Genomic DNA, 18,531 nt, shown 5'->3' with positions numbered 1-18,531 from the left:
CCCTGTACTGTATTTGGGCCACTGTGGCTCTCTTCTGCAGGCCTCAAGGACATTTATTTTCTTCTGCTGCCTTGACCCATCTGGGCCTGTCCTTCAGACTTGTGCACTTTACTGAGGAGAGTGAAAATTCCACCATTTTTCTTTTAGCTTCTTGAAGACAAGCAGTGTGGACAAGTGAGGAGGATGGGGAAAAAATAAAAGCTCACCAGACTCACATTTCAGGCCTTATGCCTACTTCCTTACTGTTAAGCAAGGAAACCACATGCACAGGTCTACTGCAACTTCCAAGCTAATCTGTAACTATTACATGCAGGAGCAGTGTGAAGGCTAGCATCATCCTTTCCAGGCCTGTAGATCAGTACTGCCTGTTGGTTGATCAAAACTTTTCTTATTTTGGATCACTCCTGCCCAAGATTCCTCTAAGTAGCAGAGGGGTAATGAGATCTTTGGGCTTTCTTACAGAGCTACCACATATTTAACAGTTTTCCCAACCAGGTGGACATAGACCTGCTGACTGCTGGCAAGCTCAGAGCAAGCAGCCCTCCTGCAAAGAGATTTTGGTGATTCTAATACCTCTCCCTCTCCACATGCAAGATCCACAGCCCCACGAGTATCTTGGGCAAATTGGTTGTTATCCAGCTATGGTAGATCAAAACCATTCAGGTGCTATACAAAGTTGTAATTTCAGGACACTTTTTCTATTGAATCTAGGTGCTAATCTGGGACTGTTTGACAACTAAGTGACTAGCCTCTGAAATACATTTTGGGATGAGACAGGATGGGGATCTGTAGAAAGGTGTCTTGCCCCCCCCCCCCAAAAAAAAAAAGAAAAAAAAAGAGAAGAATATGCCCATCCAGGAATTCCTCATCCTTCATCCCAGAACATGCTATAGGAAACTTGACTTTCTTGGCCAAGGTTCTGACATTTGCTTCTAGTGTACTGCCTTAAGGGTACAAGCTTTAGACAGACACCAGAACTAACTGAAGAATAAATCTATTCTCCCTCCAGCCAGTCTCCATCTGAATCACTACTTGAGTGGAGGGGTCCTTGAAATATTGATAACAAACATGCACCCTCTTCCCTTTGAAGTGGGACCTTCTATAAGCCCTGCCACAAACTTGTAAAACACCTCCTGATGCACTCCCTACAGCCTGGGTGAAGCCTGGTCTCTAGTCTCTCCCACTATTTGCTCTCCTCAGCAGATTTAATTCTAAAATTAAAATTAAATTTAAAAATAAAACTTTTTAGTATGAACAAAATGGGGACAGATCAGAGACCTGTATTTCTGAGTCTGTTCTCTGGGAATGAGAAATGAGGATGTATCTGAATGGTATGATGAGAAGTATGATCACTCTTAGACAGAAAGGAGGAATGGACACTTTCCTTCCTGTACTGTCAATACAAGCTCCCACCTAGCAGGGGCATTGAAGGTTACTGTAGTATAATTTTTCTCCTCTACATGCTTTATGGGGCAGCTAATGACAGTCTGAAATGTAGCACACCTCCCTCTTCGCAAATAATAACAAAGACATTAGAGATACCATGCCTCTCTGCTCCTGTTATGTTTCTTCATGTGAGAGGACTGTTTATGGGGCAACAAGCTGGTTTCACTCCCATGAACTGGGGATGTAACAACCGCCTCCTGCAGAGAAAACAAAGCAGTGCTTTTAAATACCACTCGTAACCCTCCTGTTGGTAGCCCCTTTGTCTGAATATACCACTGTGTGTGCAGTTAACATTCATCACACGGATTCAACATACACTAAGTGAGATCCAGAAATAAATCTCCTTCCACAGGGAAGAGTTCTTGCCTTTGTTATTATTCATGATATCTGAGGATTACTATGTGCTCAGCTACACACATGTAAACACCCTTGGCCGCTTCCAGGGCCACCAGTACAAAGCCAGCCCATATCAAAAGCAGCTTAAAGCAAGTCATTAAAAGAATCTTTGGCTCATGCTGTAGAGGGTGATGTCAGCCCACTTCTCTAGTGGATTGAGAGCACATTTGGCATTTCTATTGGCAGTCAGGAGAAAGACTGAGAAATGAATGGGCACAGAGACTAAGCATCACTCCCTGTTACCAGAAGCAACTTCTCTGTTGCAGAGTGAGGCTCACTAGTAGGAGCAAAAACAGGCGAAGTCCTTCTCCTGCTGCCCATGCTGTACCTGTTCTATCGCTAAACAGAAGCCATCAGTCAATAGGGCCGTAAGGAAATTCATCATTCCAAAACACTGCAAACCATTCAACCTATGAAAGATGGGGAAGAGAAAGTCCTAAGAGGTAACTGTAATCACACCAGCTCCATCCCACCAGCAGGGCATGGGAAGGTTGAAAAAACACAAAACTGTTTAATAACTTGCAAAGTATGATGGAAAAGTGTATGCGACTTGGCATGAAGGTGGCATCAGAAAAGCTGAGATTCCATTAGCAGCTGAAATTGGATAGAGAGTTATTTACCCTTAATCACAAAGCAATGGTGTGTCTAATAGCATTTTTTTCTCTTCAAATCAAGCAAGCAGGCATGCCACTGTGTCTATTACTGTGTGGGGTTCGGGGAACCCACGGCCTCCTTGTTTTGTACAAATTGATTTGAGCCATTCAGTTACTGCACAAAGTTAAAAAAATATTCAAGTTAAGATGCCAACATGCCATTCTTCCTCCTCTGTGCTCATGTATCTAAGTGCAAACACCACGTCACAAGCCCCATATCTGGAGGGAAAGGTTGAAATGGTGGAAAGGAAAAACAAACAAAAAACAAACAAAAAAAACTATTTCCACTCATTTCTACTTTGATTTTTACATATTACAAATGGGAGCATCTCCCCTCCCCACAAGCACACACAAGTAGACCCACACACCCATCCTCTCTGCATAGACAACCCACCAACCCTGAATTCAGGTACTGAATGGGAGGAAAGGGACTTGGGGAACACAAGATGAACAGATCTTTGCAGACAATCTTTTCCTGCAGAATACATTTGGAAGCGTTTTCCTTTCTGTTCTCACAGGAGGTGCAGTGACTTAGAAGATGGGCATTTCCATCCAGACACAGTGAAGGCCTTGGTGAAAATTCTTCCGAGAAACTCACAGAATCACAGGGTCAGAAGGAACCTCAAGAGTCATCTAAGCCCAACTCCATGGAGGATTAGTGCATCATTTATGGCACAAGTCACACACAAGCACAGATGGAGGCATGCAGGGGTAAGGGAGAGTAGCAGGAGGAAGTACAGACATACAGAGGGACAAGAAAAGCTTGTGAGTGAGAAGTACTAAAGAGAACAAGGCTGAAAATGTGTCTCTTGCTGCCCAGCATATCATGAAGTTGGTCCATGCTAGCAGCTGAGAAACAGGAGGGGAACAAGAAAGGTGTGTGTGGCAAAAGAACCTGGAGCCAGATTTTGATACCACCACTATTCAAGTGAAAGGATTGGGAACAAAATGGAAATGAGATTAAATGGGCTACCCAGAGTACTGCAGAGACTACACACACTGATGAACCTGTGGCACTTGCACAACATCCACTGTTGGGAGGATAAAGATGATGGCACCATACCAGCCTTGCCCATGGAAAAAAAAAACAGTCAAGGGGATGTGGTAGCACATATTCACAAGGCCATGGCTCCTCTTCTCCTGCCTGCTTTGAATGGGTGCATCTCCTCACATTCCCTGCATATCTGCCCTCAAGACCCAAAGATGTTGCACCCAGCCATGCTCATGTGGATCCACCAAGAAAGAGAGAAAACCAGAGGCAAAGAAGGCAGGGCAGGATGGCACCTTAGAGATTAACTGGTTCAGAAAGGCATAAGGACACATTTCTTTCTTATCAGGATTAGGAGGACTGCAAAGCAGCACCAAAGTGAACTGTGCATCATCTGCCATAAGGAATGGGAAGTCTACTGTGCTGTCTCGCCCAGTGTGGGTAACTGGCATGCTCAGGGTCAAATTCTGTCCTCACTCACTCATTTGATTTGGGGTGGAGCAGTGGAAATGAAGGCAGTGAGTGTAGGTACCTGAGGGCAGAACATGACACCACATGGCCCAGAAGGTGAAGTTTACTCTGCTCTCATCGAAATTAATGTTAACTGCACTAAGAGCAGATCTAGAATAATGCTGAGGATTTCTGAAAATCCCATCCTCACAGCACTGGAGACGAGCCTCAGCAAAATGCCCTGCATTCCAAAAACCTTAAACCAGGAGAAAGTTGGGAAGTATGTTTAGTCCTAAAGCTTGTTCCCTTCTTTGGGCTTTATACAAACAGAGAAATGTGAAAACTGAACAGAACAAACCTGCTTTGTTTAATGGTCTCACAATCCAAGCAAGATTTTTTTTTCTTTTCCAAAATGCAGTGCTTCAGAGAAAGTTCATCTTCATTTATTTAGGCTAAATCAGTTGAAATGTTATCAAAAGTGAGTTAAAGTAATTCACAGAAAACAAAATAGGACTGGCTAGTTTTCAGAGCTTGTAATGTCTCCAAATTAAAGCTAACTTATACTACGATTAAATTATTCAGGATGGTTCCTGTCAAGTAATTATGCTCAATAAGGGCTTGAAAATGCAATGTACTATCATCTGTCACTTGATATCTAGTATAATGGGCTCAAGGGCCCATCAGAACTGACTGTGAGAGGGAAATACAGGCATGTGGTATTCAAATGAAAACAGCAGCAGTAAGATGCTGACCACAGAGCAGCTCTTCAGGGAACACAGCATGAGGGGGATGAGGTTCAGCGTGATCAGAGAAAGAAAGAAATTACACAAAAAATTTGAAAATGGATACAGGCTACTCATCCAGCTCCCAAATATGTACCAAGGGAGCCAAGGTTATGGTAACAAGTGAGTGTTGCAGACAAATAGCCTTAATATCAGCCTTTATGTAAGGTCCACGGCTGACAGCCACAAGAAGGCAAGTTTCTATCAACAAGTACTGTCTCTCATCAATGTGCTTCAACTCTGACTCTGTGCGTCCAGGGCCAAGATTTCAATTCAAACCTTGTTCAGCCCTGCAGCGACTGGAAACTAGGCTGCATCTTGTGATGAGAACGGTGATCCCCTGGGACCTTAGCTGAGATTGCCAAACAATATTTGCCAAACTAGATAATCAAAAGTCATAAGCTGGAAGAAAGTTTTGGCCACTGCTAGCCCAGGTAGCACTGGACTGGAACTACAGGTTGAGCCTTCCAGTACCAAACATTAAGCCATGCCATCCACCAAGAAAACAAATGGAGTTGCAGGGAGGGGAAAGCAGCGTAAGAAGCACTCTTACAAACCATACCTGATCCCCATCTAATCCAGCATCTTCACAGACAGTGGCTAGTGCCAGATGTACTGGAAGAAGATGCAAAAACCCCACAGTGGACAACTGTGGAATAATTTACTTGCAAGGAAAGTTTCTTTCTAACTACAGACAGCTTATGCTTGGATAGCTGCGGGCTTCACGAGTGTGTTTTAATAAACAGGATCATAGGAAAGTAGGGCTGGAAGGGACCTCACAAGGTCATCTAGTTCAGCCCTCTGCTAAAGATAGGATCATCCCTGACTGAACCATTCCAGCCAAGTATCTGTCTAACCTGCTCTTGAAAACTTCCAGGGGTGGAGAATCTACAATTTCTCTAGGTGGCCTGTTCCAATGGTTGATCACCTTCAGAGTCAGTTTGTTCTAATCTCCAGCCTCGATTTCTTCTGTTGCAGCTTGAGGCCATTGCTCCTAGTCCTGTCCCATACAGCCACAGAGAAAAGGCTATCTCTATCCTCTTTATAATCTCTCTTTAGGTATTTGAAGACTGTTATCATATCCCCCCTCATTCTTCTCTGTATATAAATGTCTAAAACATGGACACACACACACACATAGTGCATTCTGGGTTTGTTTCAGACGCAGGGCAGGCACACTTTTGACCAGAGTACAACCCCTTAGTATTGTTTGCGAGTATGGCCACATGCCTACCTCTCTGATTTGCATGGGTGCACCTAGTCAGATGGGCACAGTGTCTGAAAGAAACAGACTCCTGCACATATAACTTTACTTGGGTAACAAAGAGAGGGAAGAGGGAAGGACTGAGCTTGGAAAGATGCAGCACAGAGAAGCTAAGAAAAAAATGCTGATTAGATACAGACAGTGCAAAATGCTAAAAGAAAAATGAATATGGATATGCTCCATGCTGAGAGGGAGACATGGAGGGGGTGAGAGTAAATGGCTATAGCTGGGAGGTAGAGAAGCCACTTGTGAAAGGTCACAGATGTCCATTAAGGTTCTGGAGAGAACTGTGGGAGCAGGGCTCTGGGAACGCCATCTCTGCAGAAGCACTGCCCTGCAGGAGCCAGCTGATAGCAGCGAAAGTCCCACACCCCCCACAGGCAGGCACAGGCTCAAGTAATAAACTGATGAATCAGCAACATTGCTCTTTTTTTTAAAAAGCACAAAGGGAAATAAAAGACAAAGAAAACCAACCCCTGAAAATGAACCAGATTAGCCCTGACCACACAGATTGGGATCAAAGGATCTATCGTGTTGAAATGAAGCTGTTTGCTTGTTCATTTTCTCCCTGCTCAGTGGGAATCGGTAGGGAAAATATTGAAAGATCAACCATGCGCATACATACACACGCATAAAACCTTCTCACATCCCTTATTCATAGCCTTTGCTGGAGCAGATGCAGGAGGACAGGCCCCTTGGAAAGTCTATGGAGTACTCAAGTGATGAGACTTTCCAACCTGTTGGTTCTCCAGACTTTTTGCCCTTAGAAGCCATTTGAGGTCATCACAGCAAATCCTGTATAGCCCCTGGCCAGCGCAAGCTTGACATTCATTCTGGAGAGGGAGTTAGCATAGCATCTGAGGATGGAGAGGCATTCTGAGCAAGAGGCATCTTTATTCTTTTCATGTTCCCAGTCCATAGTATCCTCTGGTCTTCTTCAGTGCATGGAGGAAAGAGAGAGGAAGGGGAGGAGGAGAACTGAAGGGCTGAGAAAGGCACCATCCCTTCACTCCATCTGTCACAGCCTGTGGTGGAGACACAAGACAGACAGCAATCAGCACCAGAACAATATCTAGAGATTGTATTCCAAAGGAAGCAAATGTCATAGGAAAGCTGCCACCCATCATAGAGCAGGACTATCTGGACCCCATGAGACCACGCATTTACCTATTCATCTCTAGAATCATGCAGGAGTTAACGGGTTAATGCTGTTACTTGTGGAGGTTACTCAGTGGTCAGAAGCAACCCGGGACAGGTAAAGTTAAAAAAAACTCCATTGATTCTTATGCATTGGAGCCTTACCATGAACATAGTTTGACAGCTTGTACAGACCCTCCCGCCCACATCATTTAAAGTTACATCATTATTTGGTGTAAGCAGCCCATAGTTTAATTACCCAGATCAGTGGTGGAGAAAATTATTTTTATGTACTTTATACATACGCAATCTTATCTAGGTTGCCATTACCTTAGCATGTAAGGATCTGATCTGTCATCTCTAATGAGCCCTTCATTACAACATGTCTCTATTCAGCCCCATCGTAAGGTTCTGTCACATTATGCTGTCAGAGCAACAAGTCCTGCTTGACCCAGGAGGTTCCCCATCTCCATGATCACCCATGAGAATAATGCCCTTTACATGACAGCACACCGTAGTAGACGACAAAGAAAGTTCTTCTACTGCAGATCCACTAGTCCTCATAACAGCAGAGGAGGGAGAAATTATCATTATCCCTGGCAGCAAGAAGCATTGTGACTAAAGGTGGCCATTCTACCGTGCAGACAACCTTTAGTTTCCATCTATGGCCTTTTCCTCAGAAATATGATTACGCAGCAGCCAAATCACAGTAGGTGGGAAAAAATTACCAGACTACCTACTCCATTTTTATGCCAAGAGAGCAAGAAATCTCCAGACAGATCCCATATCCACCTGACATCATTCTTCACCTTAGCCAAAAGAGCAAGAAAGACCCAAGAAAAACAGGGGCATGCTTCTGACTAACCTATCATGTTACTGGTGTTGCATCCATGTTACCAAGGTACTAGACCTCTTCACTCCTCACATGCAAATTTCCCATGCTCAGGAAGGGGGCGGGGGGGGGGAATGGAAAGAGCACTGTAATGCTCACATCAGCAATGAACACACCACTGATATAGCAACAGGGGACTATAGTACCATATCAAGCATATTTGGGACAGCCCTATTTCCATCTCCCACAGAGATCAGTAAATAGTCACCAGGGGTGAGTGCAGCCAAAGAGTAAGCAAATCATTACTAAAATGCATAATGCAGCTCTCATTACTCTGACACACTGCTCTGAAGGAAACAGCAGCAAGTGAAGGCCAGTAGCCGCCAAGTTCTCCTTAATGAGGGAGCCAGATAGACACCTCTGACAGAAAGCAACTGCGGCACTGAAACCCTCTTCCTCGCTCCTCATCTCCATGTAGCTAACTAAACAGAGGGCCTCAGAATTACAGTAATTAGGGGCAAGCTGCCAACTAGCAGAAGTTTGCCAGCAGTCATAGTACAGGCAAAATTATTATAGTACTTTAAGTGCAATTGCTTAAAGGACCAAACACAACCAAGCAAGTCTAGAACCTACTGCCTTTGGTTCATCAACTTCTTACCTTCCTTGTGAAGGTCATTGTATTATTTATTCTGATCATGAACTGGAAATTAACACCACTCCTGATCAATGGTTCACAATGGACCATCTAATTTTTAGGCTCTGAAAGACCAGTGTTGCGTTAGTTCCAGCTTTGCTGAAAACCTGTCTCTTTTCTGCCTCAGTGCATGCAATAATGATGATGGAGCAGCAGGAACTTCACTAGGGAAGAACAGTGCAATTCTATGGGAACAGTTATCCAAAGTGACCTTGGGGTATTCTACAGTTTAAGGAAAGGAGCACAAAGAATAAATATGGGCTTCAGTGGCTTCTTTGGGTCTGCAGAGTAGAGATAATGCACCAGGGCTGAGAGATTAGGTTGTCAGAGGCAGGATGAGAAATCAACATCTCAAGTTTCATGGTTGGCTCCCAGAAAGATACATCCATCAGTAAGCTGAGTTGAAATACAAGAAGTCCTTGGTTAGTTTTTGCAGGTGGATTAGCACAGCTTCCCCCATTCATTGCACCTGTGGCGTCCTGTCTTCCATCCAATTCTCCAATTTCCATGGCAAGTAATACGTTTCAAAATTAGGAGAAATCCTCTTCTCCAGATAGGTAAATTTATGAAACCCTGTGTGGTACTACCCCATGCTACAAAGTAGTATATTTCCATGGCTATGTGCTAGGTATCATAAATTAAAAATGGATGCATGGAAAAGGACTTTCCCACTTGAACCTTTGAGGAGAAAATGAAGTATGTCAGTTTGTAGGGGATTCTGAGGTCTCCCTTCTGCTATTACAGGGCCAAATTCAGAGACCCTGTTCAAGGACCTCCTCAGACAACAGGTTTGCTGAAGCCAATGGGAGACCTAAGTCTTAGGATAAAATTACTGAAGCAGTGCAGCATTCAGCCCTCAGCTGTGTGTGTTAGAAGATATGCTTTGTCCATGTCTCTACAAACCCCTTCAGATGCTTGTTCTTGTAAGGTTGATCCATATGCACCTCAGTGGTCCTGGGGTAGACAAAAGGTGACCACAAATCACCACCTCTTTAGGTTTTCTTTATCCAAAAGAAATAAAAATGTCCTCAAAGAGAGTGTATGGAGGAAACCTCAGCTGCTTCTTTTTGAAGTCCTAATATTCTGAGGTGAACATGGTCCTCGTATGAACAGCCTTTGTGGAAGACAAGGTAAGCCAGTGATACAAATATTATTGCATTAGAAGCACACACAGAGTGCATCTTCTTGCATTTCTGACCAAGACAGGGAGCATATATTGCTTTTCTACAAGGCACATTTTGGAAACACTTTAGTTCAAGGTCCATTGCTGAATCAATGACAGTCCATGCTAGAGTTTGAATGATTGGGCTCTGCAGCATCTTCAGAGCATGGATATATTATAATAGACAAAGCCCTGACCCATATTCACTCCCTCATGGACCAACTCCCTCTCTCCCCATTCACCCCAACACAGGCCACATGTTCCCTTTCTTCCTCCTCTCCTAACCATTCCTACTGTTTCCCCTGCTATCAGAGATTCCTCTCCCAATGGCTGACTGTCAGCTCTGCCAGACAGCATGTCCAAGCCCTGATGGCTGCTCCTATTTTTTTTTCTCCATGGATCACACTTCTCCAGTGGAGGCAACTAAACTGGCTCCACCCCTTGTTTCCAACAGCTTTTAAAGCCCTCCAGGATTCCCAGCCGTAGAAGCAGCTGGTAACAAGAAAAGCTAGTGCCACATGACCAGCCAGCTCCGAGGCAACTTGTACTCCATGCATCACCAGTGGGCAGCAGTTGAGGAACTGCTGTGTTAGGGAGACATTGTTCTCCTAACCCAGCATGGGGGCAGCAGCATCCTTGGGACTGTGACTGTTGGAAATACCCAGACTTAGGCGGGATGGGCGGAATGGTGTTCCTGTTAATTCCGTCCCAATTCCCTCTTGTATCACTGCAACCCTAATGTGCAGCAGTGCTAGGAGGCTCATGTGAGGCTCTGATTACAGCACCAGGGACAGTAAGAAACAAACTTATGGATTTCCAGGGAGAGGAGCAGGAGTCTTACTCTGCTGACTTCCAGAAGTGACCAGGGTGGGAAAGGCGACGGTTCCGCTTTGGCAGTTTCTCCAGCATCTCCATGAGCTTGGTGAAGGTGGGTCTCTCTTCCTGTTCATACGCCCAACAGAAGAGAAGGATGTCCTGCAGCATGTACAGGAAAAGCAATGAAACAACAGAAACAGCCCTCTCCCTCGCTTGACTGGCTCTGTCCCTATGCAGACAGAGACCAGCCTGAACCAAATCCCAGGCTCCACCTGCATACTTTGGAGATCAAGAGACACTCACGAGCTGCTTAACTGACAGACTTCAGGTGCTAGTGCAAACTCAGTAGTTCAAACCCCATCTCTAACAACAGTCTTACAGAAGTGGGGTGTGGGCAGTAGTAGAGATCTCCCAAGGAGGGTATGCTCTTCCAAGCCCTACAGAAACTAGGTAAATGCAGGGAACCTGAGCAGTTGTGTTGCAGTTGGGAGAGGAAAGAATGTATATCATCTTCCTGAGGCTCTCCCCATTACTCCCCCTTAGCTTTAATTGCTTTCTCTTTCTGGTCAAGGAGAACTGGACAGGGCATCAAAAATATGTCAGGCTTGTCTACAGCTGGCCAGAACTCTAGCCCTACCCCTCCTAGGTAGGGCTGTTGGGCCTCCACTGCACCAACAGCAGAGACAGCAGGATGTGAACATCGGCCCCTGGCACAGCAAAGCACTGGGCATTTCCTGTGGCCACCCCTACTATTGTGATTTTTGGAGGATCAACAAATAATTTCTCACTGTGTCACAGTTGAAGCAAATTCACCCCCTCCCCCCTGCATCAATAGGCCTAAAACTCTCTGGCATCACGTACCGATATTTCTTTGCCCATGCCGATCTGGCTGAGGTTGGGCTTCATCCCTCTGCCCACTTGCCATATTATTGCCTCTGCTGGTTGCGTCTTGAAAGGCCACTCCCGTGCATGCAGCTCATACCAGATAGTGCTGTTGGGAGACAGTAGCACTGGGACTCAGAACATAATGCCATGGATGCACCGTGAGGTCAGTCTGAACAGGGGACCTGTGTCTACATGATCTCCCTGCACATCCACCCTGAGAGGATAGGCCCTGCAAGGCACTTTCCTTGTTCAATGGTCATGGTACACAAGGAGGCACTTTTCTGAGAATGTACGTTACCCTCCACAATCTCCTCCTCTCCCTCTTATGTAGGTATTGCCCTGTATCTAGGGATTTCAAAGCATTTTACAACAATAGATATTATCCCCATTTCACAGATTGGGAAGCTGAGACACCAAGGTCAGTGACCTGACTAAGATCATACAAGTTACTGGCAGACTCCAAATGAAAACTCAGGTTGCCTGACTGCTAGCCCCACATTCCCATTTGTGAGGTATTTTAATCACAGTTTGCTCTTGTTTTGGCTTTGTTATTTGGCCTTCCTCTTCCAGCATATATTTGGCTAGAACCTTAGCTGGTGTAAAATTGGCATAGCTTCCCATTTACACCAGCTGAGAATCTGGCTGCCTAAGAGCAGAATAGGCCTCTCTGATGGGAGGCACAAATATACTGAATAGTGAGCCTGCCGTATCAAGTGGGGGACTCCTGCAGTGCTGCAATAGTGGTTCAACCTGCTGCATGTGGAGAAGCTTAATAGATAATGCAGGGGGTAAATATGCCTTACAGCTGCTGGCTATCTTTTACATTCATGCCACCTGCTCCAGCTGGATTGGGAAGACGGCTCTGCAGAAACAGGAGGGATGAGGACTTGCTTTAGCTTTTACATTTTGCCCCCAGAGAGAATACAACAGACCAGTGGAAGAAATCTGGAGAAAGCTTGTATCAGGGGCACAACTGGAACACAGGTGGTCAGGGTTGACTGTAGAGCAAGGGTGGGCAAAATATGGCTGCCACCAGGCACTTTCATCCAGCTCGTGGTGCCCACCAGTGAATTGTACCCCACCCAGCCCTTCCACCCATGAGAGTGGGAGCGAGGTGCCTACGTACACATACCCCCACCAACATACCCTATTGCACCTTGCTCCCACCCTCACATGCAGAAGGGCCTGGACCAGCCTGAAGCAGCTTCTGGGTGGGGCTGCTGCTGCCACTGCTCCAGCTGCCAGGGGACCTGCTCAGCTACCTTGGCATCTGGCTCGCTCCAGGCACCAAGACGGGAAGTGCTGGGGGCGAGGAGCTGCAGTTGGGCAGAAGTGCGGAGCATGGGTCTAGGGCTGGTGACAGCACAGAGTGCGCACCCATGAGGCTGCATGGAGCTTCGGTGGGTAGGGTGTGTGCGTGTGAGGGGGGAGGACCCCTATTCCCTCCAAGGTGCACAGCCCCTGCCAGCAGGGGCACTCAGGGTGCTCATGCCTGGCGCAGGTGCTGCTGCCCAGTGGCGCACAGTTCCAGCCAGTGCTGCACATCGCAGTGAGAAGCACAGCCTGGCTGAGCTGTCTCTATCACACAGCACTCTGCGCAGTGCACATGCAGCTCTTGGCACTCATGTCACTGGAGGGAAGCTCCATACGCTGGAGCCAGTTGCCTTCATTGCTTCCTGCTGCACAGCTCCTGGGACTCCACCAGAAGTGGAGGGGAGCTCCAGCCACTGCTCCCCCGCGGAGTCCTGGGACCTGCGTGGCAGGGGATGGGAAAGACAGCTAGCTCCAGAGCGTGGAGCTTCCCTTCAGTGGTACACGAATGCTGGGAGCTGCGCAGAGTGACACATGATAGAGGCGGCCTGGGCTGGCCAGGCTGCGTTCCTCGCTGTGATGTGCAGTGCTGGCTGGAGCTACGTGCCACTGGGCAGCAGCGCCTGTGCTGGGCATGAGTGCCCTGAGCACCCCTACCTGCCACTGCTGTTGCCACCACCATGGACACCGACAAAGGCTGTGCACCATGGGAGGGAGTATGGAGGGGGGGGCCTCATTCCCCCCACCTTCCCTCACATCCCACAAATGCCACACACCCACACCCTGCCCCCACAACTCCCCCCAAATATATACCCTCCAACATACCCTATTGCCCCCCATATACAGCCACAACCCCTCACAAACCCCCTCACATCCCCCCACACCTCCCATACATAAACACACCCCTCCCACACCCCACCATACACACCCACACCCCACCATACACACCCATACACACACACCCACCCCATACCCCACCATACACACCCGCCACACAATAAACAAGACTAAGACTTTATTTTTGAGTTATTGTACACAAACACAAATCATGAGAAAAATATTTTTTGTAATAAAGTTAAAATATGTTATAGTAGGTGTTTGACTTTTAGCATATGATTTGTTTTGTTTTTTCCTGGTTCCAAGATGGCAACCCCCCCTCCCAAAAGGAGAATTTCCGGGGGGCAAGGGGAGGGACTTGTGGTGGCAAAGGTCAGGGATTAGGGGCAGGGTTTCTGGTCCCCAGATGGCAAGCAAGGGAAGGGGCAACTGTCAAGAGGAAGGCCTACCCATGTGGCCTTTGAAAGCTCACCAAACCTCATTAAGTGGCCTTCCAGCCGAAATAATTGCCCACCCCTGCTATAGAGGGTCACAACCCTGGGGATCAGAGAGATAGTGAGCCATGTTAGTCTGAAGTCAGACAGAAGGTAAGGCAGGGTAGCACCTTAGAGGCCAACTATTTCAAAAGAGGCATGAGCGAATCACTAACAGACAAGGTCAAGGAAGCAAGGGTCCACACTAAAGTCAGGGAATCAGGAGGTTGAGGTCTGTATAGGACCAGGACCTAGACAGTCACCCTGAGTAGAACCACAAGCCCGGGGGACTCAGCAATAGGAGGCAGGGATGCACACAAACCTTTACTCAGAGGATCAAAGTAGGCAGCTACATGGGGCTGGGACATCACCAAGCTAAGCCAGGAGTCTGCGGTCAGGGGACAGGGGTCTGAATTATAGTTTGGAGCACATAGGGTTAGGACCTGGCAAGGCGGTCTGGAAGCACTAAGGGTCAGGAACCGTGAACAAGGATGAAGCCAGGAAGCAGGACCCAAGGAACAGGGAGCCAGAACCAGGGAAGCAGAACCTAGGGTACTAGGACCGTACAGGCAGGACCCAGGAATCAGGGGTGAGAATCACGAAACAAAGAACAAGGAGTCGGAAGCCGCAGGCTAGCCAAAGACGCATCTGTTCTGCTGAGTTCTGAAAGAGCTGTTGCTTCTAAGCAGGAGCCACTCCCATACAGACAATGGCCAGCTGGATTTAGTTAAGCTACTGGCAGCCAGACCCTCTTGGTAACCAGAACCAATTGGAGGCAGTTTAACCTGCTGGCTGCCCTGACTCCTAACAGTTCGAACTGTGATGCAAGCCCCACCACTCTATTCCTTATTCCTTACTGCAAGGTGTGGAAGAATCCCATCCCAGTCTCTCCCCAGTCTCTTTTAGTAGTTTTTTTTTCCTTTGTCATTGTTCCCTCACCTGTTTGTCAACCTGGTTGCCCTGGGTTATGGCTACTATGGGACCTCAAGCAGGTACAGGGGAAGTGAACCTAGTCTCTATTGTTTTAAGCACTGACCTCATGGCATGGGGGCAGAGGCTTGAGCCATGTCACACCTTTAGGTGACCGTGAGACTTTTTAAATTGGTTGGTTGGCATCGAACAACACCTGCCTTTGACTGGTTCTTGAAGGTAAGGTCGGAAAGGTTATTTCAGGGTCCCTCCATCCTGGGGGAGAGAGGAGAGGCATCTTGAAACTCACTGACACAATGCACTGCCTGCCTCCAGAGGAAGCTCAGTCAGCTTCTGGATGATACTCGTGAGTAACTTACCTGAAACTTATCTAGAAATATAGCTTACTGTAATACAGAAGCATAACAAAAGGCTACTAAGCGGTACTGTTTGCTCTGGGTTATTCTTTGACACTTCTCCACCTGTAGCCTTCACCAAGCCTACCCTCTTTAACCAATAACGCTGTCCGCTATAACAAGCTCGGTGGTACTTGCTCTTGCTGGGAGAGGGATTGGACAAGCCTTTTTTGCTCCCTTTGCTCAGCTGTCTAAGGGAGGCTACTTTCTATGCTTCAGGCTAATAGAAGCACTTTATCTGGGGCCTGTGTATCCCAGATGGCACAGGGCCCAGATAAAGGCCTGAATCCAGGTAGCGGTACCCCAGGCTTGCGGGTGTGCTCCAAGAAGGGAATTGACCAGAAGTTGGTGTCCCTGGGGAGGCATCTGAAGCCTGGTTTTTGGTGGGGTGCAGTGGGGCGGGTGTCTTGGCACAGGAGCGCCCCCTACTGACCTGCCACCGGAGGGATCAGCCACCACCAAGGCTAGAGAGGGCAGGGAAGATTCCACATCACATTTACTTCTTTAGCTCAGGTCCCATGTACTCTGCAGTGAGCTGAATCCAGCCCCTGCATCAGTCTGGAACAACCCACTGAGCTTCCTGAAGTAACCAATGAACTCTGCACTGCAAAGAATTTGCATCCCAGGGCCATGCAGCTCATGTTACTGTGCAGGCCTCATTGGGGGTGCTGCTGCTACTGTCTGTTTTGATAGGACATAACTGCGTTATCAGGAAACAGGGGCTATTCTGGCAACTGGGTCATCTCGGGACAGAGTCCAGATGGTGGGAAAGAAACACTTACTGGATCCTCCTGCTAAACAGATCAGGACTTCATAACATTTCAGGGTAAGCAGCCTACTGACATGGTGTTTGGTTTAGGAAGCCCACACCTCCTGGATTTATGTTGAGAGCTCAACTACAAGGTCTGCAGGCATTTTATTTAAATAACATTTTCAACTCTGGCTCAGTTTGACAGAAGACTAAGGAGATTTTAAGACACCTTTGTTTTTTCCTCTCCCCCAGGCAACAAACTGATTCACTCACCAGCATAGCTTAGAGCAGCCTTAAGGCTGAGACAAAGTTCACCTGCTGCTTAGGAGTAAAAGATGCTGTTATATCTGTGCACTCTGGCCACACTCCTGATACACCTCCTCTATACCTGGTAGTAGCAGCCAATGTCTTCTCCTCACCCCCATAACTGCAGAAAATTCAACCACTTCCCTCATACTTTTAAGAGACATCAATCTTCTGCTTCAAAAATGCTCTGAGACAGACAGCCTTGTCCATGGCTATTGTTCTACTTCACATTTATAATATTCACCAAGACGTGACTTGAGGGGGAGAAAAAAAAAATATTGTCCATGACAGCAACAATCACTGCACAATGCAAAACACATTCAGGGAGGGGGGAGAGAGAACTACAGCCTCATGCTCTTAATCTCTCAGGTATTAAATGAAAAACAAAAATCTATCAAGTCAAAGGGAGTGCTTCTTGACAGGGTAATGAGAGGTATCAGCCAGCGTGAAAGGAAGATCTAGGCCTTTGAAAATGTGGCCCGTAGTCCCAGAGTGAGTTCCTCTCCAGCGGAAAACACTACCAGCTAAACTGCGGCTAGAGACTTGGAAAACTGTAGCTGAAGACTTGAATTACAAAGTTGTAAAGTATCTGTGAGCCACACACTCAGACTGGGTTTCTTACTCCTCCACCAATACTTATGTCTTCTGTTCCCTGAAGAAGATAGCGGCAGGGAGGAGTTGGGAAAGACAGCATAAATGCCAGCTTGCCTCTTTCTGCAGCAGCTGCCTGAGCTTCTCGCTGCTGAACCTGGCCAGAGACAATCTCTATCATCACTCCCAAGAAGAAAGCAATAGCAGCCAGACTCCTTCAGCTGCCCTTGTTCCCTGCCACCCTTTCATCTGACTTCATCCTCTAGAAGGTGGAGAAGTAACCTTTCCATGTTAATAAGTGAACTCTTGGGATTATTCTGAAGGTTTCAAAGGGTCAGTCTTCAGGATCTGAACGTTCCTGTTTTGAAATCATGTGTCTTAGGAAGGACTATTTCACTAAGACTTACTAGCTTTCTGGACTATATATAAAGGGGATTTTTGAGGAGGAGCCACTAGTTTCTGCAGCCACTGACCTTTTGCCTTTTATCTCTACTTACTATAGCATTTGGAATGGACTGAGAATGAAAGCCCAGCAGCACCAGTGACAAAGATTAGAAACTTATTTACATACATTTGGTTCAATACACCCAGTCTAAAAGTAAGCTTTATTTCTAAGTAGGTCTATATATATGTTTCTAGCATGCCAGTCATCAGCCTAGGACCAGGGCCAAAGCCCCCACTAATGGTAAGTGATTTGGCTCAGAACATTTGGCTCCAAGATATACCCAATATAACCACTGTGGTTAAGTCCTTCCCTAGCCGCCTGAGACAGTTACATTAAGACATAAACAGACCTCTCTCTTACAACAGCGATGGTTGCTATCAGCACATTGGAGGAGATCTGTTGATGGGTTTACTAGGGGTTTGACCTTAAAAGCCTTCCATGCCACCTACTGTCACCCAGGGGCGGGTTAATCAGGGGCCCCCTGGGGCACCAGGGGCAGCATGGCCCAGGCGGGCATCCTGGCTGCAGGCATCCAGGGCGGGCAGCAAGCGTCTCCTGCCCTCCGGCCAGGCTAGGCCCAGGGGCAGGCAAGGGGCTCCCTGCAGGTGGTGGCGGCTTCCCAGGGCCATCTGGTGCCAAGCAGCGCCATACACGGCCCCACGCCCCGCTGTCTGTGGGTGGGCGCCGGCACCAGTGCCAATGCAACAGGAGACAAAAGGACAGCCATGCCCTGTCAGGGCTGGAAGAGGGTGGGCAGACAGCCGGAGGTGGTGCAGGGCCCGTGCTCTGCTCCCCCACCACCAAGGCTGGCCCCAGCTCTGGCTCATCCCACGGCGCTGGGGCACCGCAGCCGCAGCTGTATAACACCCTCCAGCCATGCCGGGCCAGGGCTGAGCCACCTTCACCTCAGCAGTGCCTGTGTCCCCTGGCTCGCCCCACACCTGCTGAGGAGACAGGGTGTGCCCAGCCACAGCCCCCTGGCAGGCA

At 47.4% G+C, this 18,531-nt stretch overlaps 1 protein-coding gene across 2 annotated transcripts in view; it reads right to left on the bottom strand.

Moving 5' to 3' along the window:
* Positions 1–811: 811 nt before the first annotated feature.
* KSR2 (kinase suppressor of ras 2) overlaps positions 812–18,531 on the bottom strand; it is a 317,481-nt gene continuing 299,761 nt past the window's right edge. Inside the window, exons 19-21 of one of the 2 annotated variants that reach the window (XM_059713555.1) lie at positions 11,482–11,611; positions 10,646–10,779; positions 812–7,004 (exon numbers count right to left, since the gene is read on the bottom strand). In XM_059713555.1, the coding sequence (XP_059569538.1) occupies positions 6,998–7,004; positions 10,646–10,779; positions 11,482–11,611 (271 nt within the window). In that variant the 3' untranslated portion in view covers positions 812–6,997. Of the gene's footprint in view, positions 7,005–10,641; positions 10,780–11,481; positions 11,612–18,531 lie in introns of those variants that run through there. The other variant, XM_059713556.1, reaches the window with a different exon arrangement.

The sequence above is a fragment of the Alligator mississippiensis genome, chromosome 10 (genome assembly GCF_030867095.1).
Source record: "Alligator mississippiensis isolate rAllMis1 chromosome 10, rAllMis1, whole genome shotgun sequence".
NCBI classification, from domain to species: domain Eukaryota; kingdom Metazoa; phylum Chordata; order Crocodylia; family Alligatoridae; genus Alligator; species Alligator mississippiensis.
The sequence above is the reverse complement of the archived record's forward strand: the minus strand, read 5'-3'. Positions and strand labels throughout refer to the sequence as shown.